Source organism: Anabas testudineus, chromosome 3 (genome assembly GCF_900324465.2).
Source record: "Anabas testudineus chromosome 3, fAnaTes1.2, whole genome shotgun sequence".
In the NCBI taxonomy this organism is placed as follows: Eukaryota; Metazoa; Chordata; class Actinopteri; order Anabantiformes; family Anabantidae; genus Anabas; species Anabas testudineus.
The window spans coordinates 27,910,299-27,922,577 of record NC_046612.1 but is presented as its reverse complement, the minus strand read 5'-3'; the positions used below and the strand labels follow the sequence as shown (position 1 = coordinate 27,922,577).

Here is a 12,279-nt window from a genome sequence, read left to right as displayed (position 1 = left end):
AAAACCCAGTGAAACAATAGATTTCATAAAAAGTGGAGGACTGATGTCTATTGTGTGGCCAGAATACAGCCACAAATACACAGAAGTATAAATCTAGACAATAGGAACTGTTTTATTTCAATGGCATTTCACTGCTGATTAGAGGTTAAGAGAAGTACCAGTCTATAATGGAGAGTTGTTGAATTTACCAGGTGTTGTTGCAATAAAAACATCACTCTTGTTATTTCTGGTAGCAGCAAGCTCTTTGCTAAAACATAGTACACTGGAGCCTCCAGTTCGGCTTTTACACCAACACAAGGTAAACTTTGCATTACAATACTGCGAAAGGTGGACTGGACTGTTGTTAGAGTTTTAATTAGTAAAAATCTCTTTAAACAAGTCTACAGCTCATCTTAGCTTATATTTAGCTGTTTTGATCCTTCCCTACACTCTAAAAAAGTCCCCCTGTCCCTGAAGTCTGCCACATTCACGCTTCGCCATAGGAATAATATTAGCAGAGGACACCTTGTCGACCAAAAACCCTGTCAGTCTGGTAATGCATTAAGTAATGTTTGGAATTTTTAGTGGCACCCTTCATAATAAAATTTCAAATGTCAAATATCTCTATCTTGAAAGTGCTTTATTGTTCATAGTTCATTTTAAATACAAATGTGAAGCACATGTCCAATCCAAATGCACACAAACACTGACATACACGTATACACATACTTGACTAAAATCATACTTAATTATGTAGTTAGTTAGACCTTCAGTCTACTGTTATTGAGTTATTCTCAAAATTGTCTGATGAGACTAATTGGAGAAAATCAACAGTAGTGTATTCACAAACAGTATGAGAAAAGAGCAGCAATTACATGAACTAAAGCAGTAGAAGTGTTTCACTTGATCCTGTTGTCATAGTTATGTCTGAGCCAGAATGCCTTTTAACTTCTTTCTACTGAATATAGCTGTATCCAAGCAGTGTCTCCTGTTAACAGTCCATGTTAAGTCTTTCTGTGCTTATGTTTGGGGACTCAGATGCTCTGGTTTGAGGTAGACATAGACTGACAACGAGTCCATTTGGGAGTCCATCCACCTGCTTGGGTCATGGACCTCAATCTGCTCCTCTGCCTCCTCGTCATCACTAGATCCCTCCACTTCATCTTCATCCGAGCCCATCATCTCATTGCTGCCCCCCCTTTCACGAGCCATGTCTTGGGTCTCCTCCTCTGTCTCCAAAAGATTCGAGTGACAAACACCACAGACCCTCAACTGCTTAGTCGGGTGAATGTGTCCAATCACTGCTCTCTTCTTGGAGCACGCACCGCAGACCACAAAGCCGCATTTTCTGCAGTGGTGTCGACGTTGCGTCATGGTAAACCTGTTGGAGCAGCGCATGCAGATGGCGGAGGCCTGATCGGGGATCCATGTAACAGCAAAAGTTGAGGAGGGTCTGCGGCCGCTGCTCTGCAGAAGTCTGGACCGACAGTCCTCTATGTGTTGTATCCAAGCCTGCTTCTCCTCATATGAAGCAGCTGCCACATAGAAGGATTTGCGCGGTGTTCGCATCAGCCATTGGTTTCTCATTTTGAAACCATCCTCTAAGTCTTCTAGCTGGATGTCCTCTGAAATTATAAAACATTGTATTGTCATTACATAGCAACATATGTATAGCATTACGACTAAAGCTAGTGCAGAGGTATGTGTGACCATAATGCATGTGTGTTGCCTTGTATCTGTGCCTCTGCAAAGCATTACCTACTATGACACAATTATGCCTAAGTTTATTCCTCAGGAAATCTTTGTTTAGTTGCATTAAGAGTTTTGAAAAAGCAGGTCAGGTACTCACCTAGAGGGATGATCTGCTGGTTTTTGTACCAGTGGCCGTTCAGAATGATACTGCCATAAACCAACACATCATTGAAAAGAAAGAAGACTTTAGGCTGTGGCCCCCTGCGGCTCTGCTTCATCAGACGACCCTCTCCAATCAGAACCCTGTTGGGCTGGTACAAGGACTTCCCCGATGGCCCGAATGAGTTCTCAATGGCTTGGATTCGTTCCCGGTTCTCTTCAGTGAATGTTAGCTGATCTACCATTGTGTCCTTATATATATATATATATATAGTTTCCAACACAACAGAAGTCCAGTTTTCAGTGCAGCAGTCTTTTTGCAGATGGTTCCTCTCTTCTGTCTATGTGAGATGCTGTCAGGTGTTTGTCTTGCCTCTGTACTGAAATGAGCAGCCAAGCAGCAGCCCTTATAGCCTCATCACTGTGACGTGATGGAACTTTCCGGCGTCTGCTCAGCCATAAGACAAACACATTTAGCAAGAAGGGAGGGGACAGGAGCTACACTGAAATCAGATAAGGTGACACAAGAAACTTTGAAGGAGGAAATGTCAGCTTTTACAGAAAACCCATCTGTTGGGAATGAAATCCCCTACTGCTCTGCACTAACATTGTCTCTAACATTGTCTTTTTATGATTTTAAATAAGTAGTCCCCTTTGCTGACTGATGCTTTGACAGGCAGATAGGACTTACAGGTACATGGTGTTTCCACTGTTAACAGCTCTGGATCTGAACACATCTAAAGAAAAAAACACAATGATTTTACAACATGTCTTATTTAGTGGCCACAGACATCGTTAAAATGATAAAGAAATTAAAATGATCAAGAAAAACTAAATACACTCCTCAATACAAGCCTTTCTGCAGTGAAGCACAGGGTATAAATAAAAGTAACACTGATCTGACCAGCTCACATTACTCATAAAGATGCAGTATTGTCAGACTGGTCGAGCAGCTCAACCAGCAGTTTGAATGAAAACACAACATTGTTTTCATTCAAACTGCTGGTTGAGCTGCTGAGACTCCCACATGCTGCAGTTCTTGCCAGTTCACATTTAGACATTCAGCTCTGATGCATCTTTATTAAATATATTAAATCTTCCATTCTGCAGCTGTCTATGTGGAATAACCGCAAATAGCTTTCAGTTGTTACAGTAAAGCCACATCTAGGTCAGCAAGATTACACTTAGTGTTAAACAAGAATAACACTTGGGAGACTCCAGTGAGCTGGTAGAACAACTTTGGAATTCTTTCCACCTCACCTGTAAGAATAGTTTCAAGCTATTCTGAGTCTCAACAGAGCAGCAGAAGAAAGATGAAAGGTAAACAATAAAATAAAAAAATATATAAAATAAAAATAAAGAACTAAATAAAAAGAACACAATCAAATGTGGACTGTTAAATATCAGTAACATCATATCGTCTATATCCCTGTTAGTGAATGATTTGATAATTGACCATCAAATAGACTTGTTCTGTCTTACTGAAACCTGGCTGCATTAGGATGAATATGTCCATCTGAATGAGCCAACAAAGAGAGCCTTATCAACATTTTCAACCACATAATCAACTTGTATTGGAGTAAAGTTAAGCTGACCCTCCTCTATGTTGGAACATGGTTCTGAAGTAAAAGACGATTTACTCATTTCCATCATTTTCAGATTAACAGGACTGTAGCAGAAGGTCCATTACAGTAAATTCAGACATTATTAAATAAAGGTGAGTCAACACAAGGTTCACTATTAATACTATAAATTTTTATAGCATATATATATTTATATTCTGTCAGGTCTTAAACATATGAACCACATGGTTCATATATTATGAACTGAATTGGCTGTGGCTCAATAGGTAGAGCAGTTGACTACCAATCACAGGATTGGTGGTTCGATTCCCGGTTGCCACGTCACATGCCAAAGTGTCCTTGGGCAAGATACTGATACTGAACCCCTAGTTGCCCCCGGTGAGTCAGGTCAGCTGCATAGCAGCTCTGCCATTGGTGTGTGAATGGGTGAATGAGAAGCAGTGTGAAGCGCTTTGAGTACCAACTAGTTAGAAAAGCGCTATGTAAGTGCAGACCATTTACCATTTAAACATTACACTGTAAAGTTCCTGAGGTGACTGCTGTGATATGGTGCTGAATTAAAGTCAGTCAGATGGTTTGCAGTAAGCCAAGCCATGTGTCAATGACAGTTTCTAGACTGTGAAATGACAAAACCACACTTTTCATAAACAAAGCATTCTGCAGAACAAGCGTGAGTCATCGAGGTGGTTAGAGTGTCATATCTTACACTACAGTACATGTTAACAACTACACACTGCAGTTCCTTTGCTCTACTCACTCTCTTCCCACAGGAGGTTAAACCAGAAATTAAGCCTCGTGAAGGCACAATATATCTACAGCAATATATGCTGCCATCCAGTTGACGCAGCGTCTATTATTTACAAAACTAATTTGACCACAGGATAGTTTTCCATTTTGTGTTATTCCAAATTACTGTAAATGAGCTTGAGCCAAGAGAAAGCAGCTGTGCTTCTGGACCTTCAGAGAGCCGGAAGATCACAACCATTGAGAGCTGCTTTTCGGTTTTGTCCCTTGTGTTTTTCTTTATATTATGAACCATAGATGATGAAATCCTCTGATTGTTTGCATGTGTACTTTGAGAAACATTAAATTGTTAAACTATTTGCCAATAGAGTGGTGAACCTCATTCCACCTTTACTTCTAAGATGCTCTTTCTATTCCCCCTGATGTTACTGACCTGTTGTAAATTAACCTAACAAGTTGTGAGATGTTCCACTTGAGGCACTTTTCCACTCTTTTGTCCCAACTTCTTTGAAATGTCACTTAAAATTTCAAAGGAACAAATTTGAAGTGTTTAAAAAATATATTTCTCAATTCCAACTTTGTGCTAGTTTCACTCAAATACTGGTTTGAAGTGAAGTGGTAATTTCGATCTGAGTGAAACTCACACTTGGCCCCATCCCCATCACAACACAGCAATGCTCTGTCAACTTTTCTTGCCAAGTGTGTTACACAAGCGTTAGGTGAGGAGGAATGTGAGAGAGACGAGCTGACAAGTCGACTTTGAGCACCACAGTTGCTCAAAGTCGACATCCTCAAGTTCTGTCTGTATTGTGGCTGAACTTGTATTGAGTCACAGCTCTTCATGCTGCATGTCTGTTCTGTAACATAAAGGAACAATGAAGTCCTGAGTAATGAGAAACAAATGGAGCAGAAAGACAACTGTGAGGTTCCAGCACATTTGTTCTGTCCTTCCATCAAATTAAAGCTCCACGGACATTAAATAACTAAAGCTTTGTCTAAATACTGCTATCTGACAGTTTCCCCAACCAGCTCCTTAACAAGAGGCGTTTTAAAGTCCAAATGGACGGTCAATAAGCTAACAAAAAAGAACTTTGAGCACAGGAGACTATTACTGGTTCACATGTGTTTTATACACAACTTGTCCTGAAAAAGCTGAAACAGTCGCTAAATTCAGTATAACTGAAATCTGGAAACATCTGATGAAAGATAATCAACTTACTGTGAACGTTGGCTACAGAAACACTTGACCCGGTGAATAAAGAGTATTTGATTGCAGGAGGTGTCTATAAAGCATGTTTCAGGCACATTTACAGAGAGAACTAATATTATAACAGTAAAACCAGAAAAAGTGTTTACATGTCAGGTGGTAGTCAGATAAACTGGGAGGGGACGCACCAACATTTGCTGAAACACAGCCATCTACACTTCAGTGAAACTGAAGCAGCACAGGCCAAACTATCCTTAAGATTCACAGACTTCTGAAACACTGGGTCCTACACTTCAGCCTCTGATGTAGTCTCTGTTACTAATATCTCCAAGTCCAAGCTGAGACGAAACACCATCATCACAGTAAGTAGCTCACACTTAGCAAAACACCAAAGACCAAGCTAATGGCCGACAGCAGGCAGAGATTGTAACGTAGTCTTTAGTTGTGGCACAGTGCTTCCTGTAGTGACACTGGGTGCCGTCACAGGTCGATGGTCCCTCTGACTTTAAACTTCTTGGCCGAGCGTTCACTCGCACGCTGCTCAAACTTGCTCCCGTAGATGTGAGAGATGAAGCCGTTCAGCTCCACTTCAAATACGCTGTTCCTCTTAGGGATTACTGCGTTGCGACATGTAGGGAGTGAGAAAAAACACACACACACACACACACACACACACACACACACACACACACACACACACACACACACAGGAAACAGTGACCATTTTCATCATGTATGAATGATTAACACATTAAAGTGGAAGGACGGAGCTCACAGCTTCTCTTCAATACCCCCCACTGTGTGTTGTATAAAACAATGTCTAGTGTCATATAGGGCTCAGTGTGTTCTGAACTATTTACCAGCAGGTAAATCACAACAAAACAATTATTGATGGCTCAGTTCCATTAAGTGTTTAGTAGGTCACCAGTGAGCCTGTGTGCACAGACGGGTTTGGAAGCTGGTCTGTGACCAGGTCCAGGTCTGCACGTTAAAAACATGTCATTTAACGTGACTTTGTTGAATCTGCCGATTCATCCTCGACTGTGAACAGGAACCTGTCTGCACCAGCACCTTGGGACAAGGTCAACCAGACAGAATGGATTGGTTTACCGGTTTACCAGTTTCTCGTCTGCTTTTCCTGCTCTGACCTGTGAAAAAGTCTGAGTGAAAAACATCTTTTGTTCTTCTGCTGTTTCCTCAGGGCTACAGCTGGATCATCCAGTCTACAAGTGGGACATGTCCACCAGTCTCACCTTTCAGTTTGTTCTCCTTGGTGATGATTTTGAAGACATGTTTGAACTCCTGGACTAGAATCCCTGTGGTCCCCACGTATGAGGGACATTTGGACCGAACCACTGTGAGAGTGAAAAGACACCAGAGCACACAGTTACAACACTGTCCCTCAATCAAAGACGCTGCTGAGTGAGCTGGAACAAGAAACAGGTACGTTTCAGATTTCACAGGTGTGAGGCGTAAACATGATAACATGCAGTACACCAGTCAGTTGCATTCCTTAGCCAGGCTACTTTCTCAGCCAAGGACACAATAACATGAATCTTCTCTACTGTCAATGCAGACTCAACACAGACTGGTCCAGTTAGATTAAATTTAAGGGTCTGCCCTACTACAAAAAGCCCAAAAACCAGACCTAGAACATCTACAGCTGCTTATTGATGCTAACATTAGAGCAAACTAGACACTTACCTGTGATGATGGCGCCGTGGAAGTCAGCCTTCAGAAGCTTCTGCTGCACAAACTGTGGACTGCTGTAAAAACAAGTAACGTTTATCAGCCTAGAGGGGACGTCAGCGTTCATGTCTGGAGAGCACCACACTGATTTACCTTGTTGGTTTCAAGCCACCGCACAGGTCAACAATGTACTGTCTCCAGAGCTGATGGAGGGGCAGGAAGAGCTCGTATCTGCGATAGGAATGAAACAGTGAAGCTGGGTATAAATGGAAAAGCTATTTTAAAAAAAAGCTCTGTGCATCAAAGCTTCCAATCCAGTTTTCCATGTTGGACACAGCAACTGATTCCTGACCAACCTCTGGTGTTCAGGCTTGATCTGAAAGATCTTCATTGCTCTCTTCTGATGAGCATTCAGTCCTTTGGCTTTCTTGCTGTTCCTCTTGGACTTGTCCTTCTTGGGCCTGGCAAAGCCCAAGATCACAGCCTTGTGACTCAGCATGCTCGTCAGATCATGTCGCGCATTCTGCCGAATGCTGTTCTTCAGGAACGCCTCAGTGAAGGCCTCCGCCTTTGACCTGGACTTAGACTGGAAATGAGACAAGTACATTTGCAAAGTCTAGTCTGTAAAGTTTGGTCAAACACTAAATATGTTTAGGAGATCCTGTCTATAGTCCATTTATGGTTTATGCAGATAATCTGATATTGACTGGACAAAAAAATCAATAAAAAAAGAATGAAAGATCAGAATGTCACATGTCTGCAAGAGGTTTTAGCTCACCTCCACGCCAAGAACCTTCACCAGGTCCGGAGGAATCCGTGCTTGAACAAGTGCTACAGTTGAAAGGACAAACAAAAGTAGAATTACTCATCACCTCTTAATTAAAGTGTTTTTTTTTTTCCATCATCAGTCCAACACTAGGCTAGATGTCTTTATCTGTGTACTTGTCTCAGGACTAGGACGCTGTAATTAAAATGTTCACGTATTACATACATCTAGCATACAGCTAGATAACCAGCACTGTACTGAGCATAGGTCAAATTTGTGATGAGGCACCAGAAAGCTCTGACAAGTTGAGTTTTGAATAAAGCTCCAAAGGTGGTGTTCACTAGTAACTGGACTTGCTTTAAGTTCTTCAAGATGTTTCTCGTCTCATCTGAGGAAGCTTAATGCCCTTAAGGCTTCCTCACTTCTAACTGTTCTGACAGATCAGAATTTGTATTTATTTATTTTGTGAATCGTCTGCCAGCATAGGATGCAACATGGAGTGCTGGACAGTTTTACATACGTACAACCAGCAATAACAACAAGAAGTAATCATGCTTACATAAAGGTTGTTACAGCACAAGTGGGATCCTCCCTCAGTCCTCAGAGAAATGGTTTCTTCCATCTTTCCGCATTTTATATTCATCATCATCATCATCATCACCTGATTTTACAGTATTGATCAACTTGCCTGTATGAGGATGTGAATAACCTTCAACTACTGTTGGGTAAGAAAAGTATAAACAACTTCAAGTACTCAAAGCAAGTCCAGTCACCACTGGGGATAACCGTGATCTGGATGACTGAGAATCTTCAGGGAAGCTGGTCAATGAGAAAGACACGGTTATTATAAGAGTTATTTCATGGTCCAGGTTATCCACTTTGTACCGACACAGAAACTCCAGCTACAAAAAACTGCTTCACGCAGACAGACTTCAGAGAGGTCACCATGTAAAAAGTACACAAGTGTCCTGGAAAATTGAAATGACAGTAAGAATGACCTACATGTCAAATGCCAGGTTTAAAGTAGATGCTGTGAGGGGAAAAGCTTTTTTTTTTTTTACTCACTGACAATAAAGCCTATCCGGGAAATGTGTGATTTACAGCTGTCATTGAATACAGGGACTTTCCTGTTACACTGATGAATGACTTTCCCCTGAGGGAGGATCCCGCTGCTGTAAAAACCTTATATAGCTGTTTAGTTACGTGCTGTACGCAGATATATTTCAGTAAGTGGATTTAATGTATAACCTCGTGGGAAACAAACTGAATTTTGAGTTGATACTGTCACTGCAGCTGCTCTTCACACTTTTCAAAGAGGAGATAAAAGAGTGATTTTAGCTGGAGCAGACAGACCTGTCTGACCTGCTGCTGTCATACACACGACTTTCCTATCACTCAACAGCAACACATATGACAAACAACAGAGTCAGGTTCAACAATCCACATCTCCCCTAAAGCTCCAGTAAGTAGTAAGGGTGTGTAGTTGGTAGGTAAACAAAATGTCAAACAAGATGATCATATTTTAGATTTTGTGCAAACTCTAGGCTGCACAGACACGAGCAGACCCTCTGCATCACTGCTGAGTCCCTCCCAGGTCTACACAAACACAAACACAAACACACACACACACACACACACACACACACACACACACACACACACACACACACACACACACACACAGCTCCTTCAGCTCCTGCTTGTTGTGGAGTGTCTGTATTCCGTCTGGTCTTCAGGAAATGGAATTCAGCTCAGTCAGACTGAAATGAGGTGAAAGACTCAGCCAGGCGATGAAATCTCAGCTATTCACCCTGATAAAAGCTCTCTGGTTGCTCTGGGTGTGTGTTTTGGAAGTTTACCAGGAGTTTACATCTTGTGCTTGTTGTGGTCATCGACCCTCATCTTGACTGTTGATAAGGAATCACGTGCACTCTCCAACACTGCATCAACAAACACTGAAGTAGCCACATGTCCAAATACTTTTCAACATTTCTACACTGTTCTTTCTATACTGATGTAAACCTACTTAGGCGGGAAGCTGATCTGTGGCACATGGATGTACAGTAGTTTCCATTATCCATCCAACTGTAAAACTACTCTATAAATCTCCTTACACTGAGAATAATAGTCAGACTAACAAGACATGACTGTAATTAGTGGGAAATAAAACCTAAACCTTGCCAAAGAAATCAATATTTCCAATCATAATGCATACAGCACTTCAGATGACCTGATCTCTGACAATAAGTACTTCATAATCTACCTCACGAGTGTTTTGTTAGTTTAAGGTGTTATATATAGGGCCCTGGAGTGTGTCCATTTGACGAGCATACCCTTACCTCGTTTTTAACACTGTGATTTTACTTCTGTTTTTAACTCACCGTCCATTTGTACGTTTTAGCGAAATTCCAGAAGCAAATGTAACTAAACTCAACTCCGTGTGTCGCTGCAGGGAATCAGAAAAACAAACCAACGTGTGTTCTAAACGCAACACAAAGTCACTTCCGGTTCCTTCTTCCTCCTCTTTTAATGGGGTTTCGGGCAGAGCTGTGAGATGTGATGCTGCCCTCTACAGTCAACAGCGCACACCACACTTGTTTCTTACTTATAAGAATATACAGTGTTTCCAATTCCAATATTCAAAAAGAAAGAACAAATAGACTAAAATCTGCCAAGACTATAGCATAATATACAAAACCATACACAACAGGAAAATACAAAGAAAAAAGGAAAGATTAGTGAGACAATATTCTTCATGTCGCCTATTATAAAGTAGGAATAAGTTGTGAAATTCATGAATGCAATGTTGAATTTCCTGAATCTTGATTGTGTGTGTAACTTTTTAAAATGTGTTTGTTTATTTATAATTTAGTTTATATAAGTTCATATACCAAAGCTTTGGAAAGTACAGCGTTATTCATGTGGCATGATTATTCAAGTGCTCACAGTGGAACTCCACAGACAATAGTATCATTACAGAGTCATACTAATTCAGAGAATGAACAACAATAAAACCGTCTCACTGTGGTCAGCCTGTCAACAAGAAAATACATGTGTGAACGTGATCCAAGCACTTTCCGAGCACTTTCTAACACTTTCTAAACGCAACATCTTTTCCTTTCTCTTATAGTTAAAGGTGTACACTAACCTTCTTCAACTGAAATGAAAAGACATGCAGTAGATTATGTGAAAAACTGTGACACATAGAGGAACTTCAAAGGTCGCATTGCTCAATTTCCTGTCCAACCACATTATTTCATTCGGCTATGTGTTAGTTGTTAGATGTTAGGTGTTTACTGAGACATGTAGAAGAGTTGGCAGCACACTTGCTAAAACTTCTGGAGTTAAAGATGTGATATAGCCAAAAGTAAAAATCTAAGAAAACTCACTGAGCTTGAGAAATTACAGATATACAACAGATGAAAATGACTAAAACTGAAAACATTTTAAACTAGATTTTAGCACAGTCCAGAAGACTGTCTGTGTTTTCATACTACTGCTATCAAACAAATATAGACTTATATTTTTACTCCAGTTAATGTGTTTTTTTCTTAAGGTTTTTTGGAATGACCCCTTTTTGAATGAATGTAAAACACACCTCCTATTTTTACCTACTGTAATTGTACTGTTTGGCTCTTTGTACAACATTGAACTTCCTTTTCTTTCAGCAGCAAAGACACACAGCTTGTTAGGTTTCCTAGGTGTTAGTTACGACTGACTTGTTTGCTTGAAATCTTTTTCTTCCCTGTCTCTCATCTGTACTTAACATGATCTTAATGAATTTTGAATCTTGATATCATACCTCATGTAGGAACTATGGTTTCCTAATTTAACTGTAATTTTATACTCATAATCATACCTATGTAGCCAATATCATGTTTACACCCATAATTCATCCTCAAAGCTGCTTCTCTGCATGATCTCTGCTGGGGCTTTATAACTTTGAATCACTATGATCCACCACACATGTCAACATCACACACACACACACACTGTACATCAACAGGTGACATGTATGGCAAAAAAAAGCTATTGTATCACAATTTGTCATGAACCTCATTTACAGAAAAGTTGAGACTTTCCCTAAAATGCAGGAAAAACTAAAAAGCAAGCATTTGCTCAATTTGAGTAAAAAGTTAAACACTGACCGCTGCTTGGAGGATTCTGAAGTTAGCAGGGTAATTAGTAACAAGTCAGGGGATTATGATTGGGTATAAAAGGAGCATTGAAAAAATAAAATACAAATAAAAAAAGGAGCATCGATCAATGGCACTTTATATCAAAGGTCATGAGTTCAAAAAGAACAATTCTCAACACTAGACTGCAAAGAATTAAGGTCTTTTACCATCTACAGTTCATCATATTCAGTTTAGGATTCAGGGAAACTACTGCTGATCACTAATGATAATAACGTAGTGTTGCTAATTATTAGTATCCTCAGAGACCAACTGATCCAAAAG

The 12,279-nt window shown here is 40.4% G+C and overlaps 2 protein-coding genes across 2 annotated transcripts; both read right to left on the bottom strand.

Moving 5' to 3' along the window:
* Positions 1-602: 602 nt before the first annotated feature.
* On the bottom strand, positions 603-2,783 carry plekhf1 (pleckstrin homology domain containing, family F (with FYVE domain) member 1). The gene is made up of 3 exons (XM_026379062.1): positions 2,522-2,783; positions 1,829-2,278; positions 603-1,604 (listed from the first exon to the last, which is right to left on the bottom strand). The coding sequence occupies exons 2-3, from the start codon at positions 2,073-2,075 to the stop codon at positions 1,000-1,002; spliced, it is 852 nt and encodes a 283-aa protein (XP_026234847.1). The 5' UTR covers positions 2,076-2,278; positions 2,522-2,783; the 3' UTR covers positions 603-999.
* A 2,482-nt stretch (positions 2,784-5,265) lies between these two features.
* On the bottom strand, positions 5,266-10,321 carry pop4 (POP4 homolog, ribonuclease P/MRP subunit). The gene is made up of 7 exons (XM_026378990.1): positions 10,201-10,321; positions 7,832-7,884; positions 7,410-7,639; positions 7,207-7,284; positions 7,069-7,130; positions 6,618-6,719; positions 5,266-5,981 (listed from the first exon to the last, which is right to left on the bottom strand). The coding sequence occupies exons 1-7, from the start codon at positions 10,205-10,207 to the stop codon at positions 5,845-5,847; spliced, it is 669 nt and encodes a 222-aa protein (XP_026234775.1). The 5' UTR covers positions 10,208-10,321; the 3' UTR covers positions 5,266-5,844.
* Positions 10,322-12,279: the final 1,958 nt, after the last annotated feature.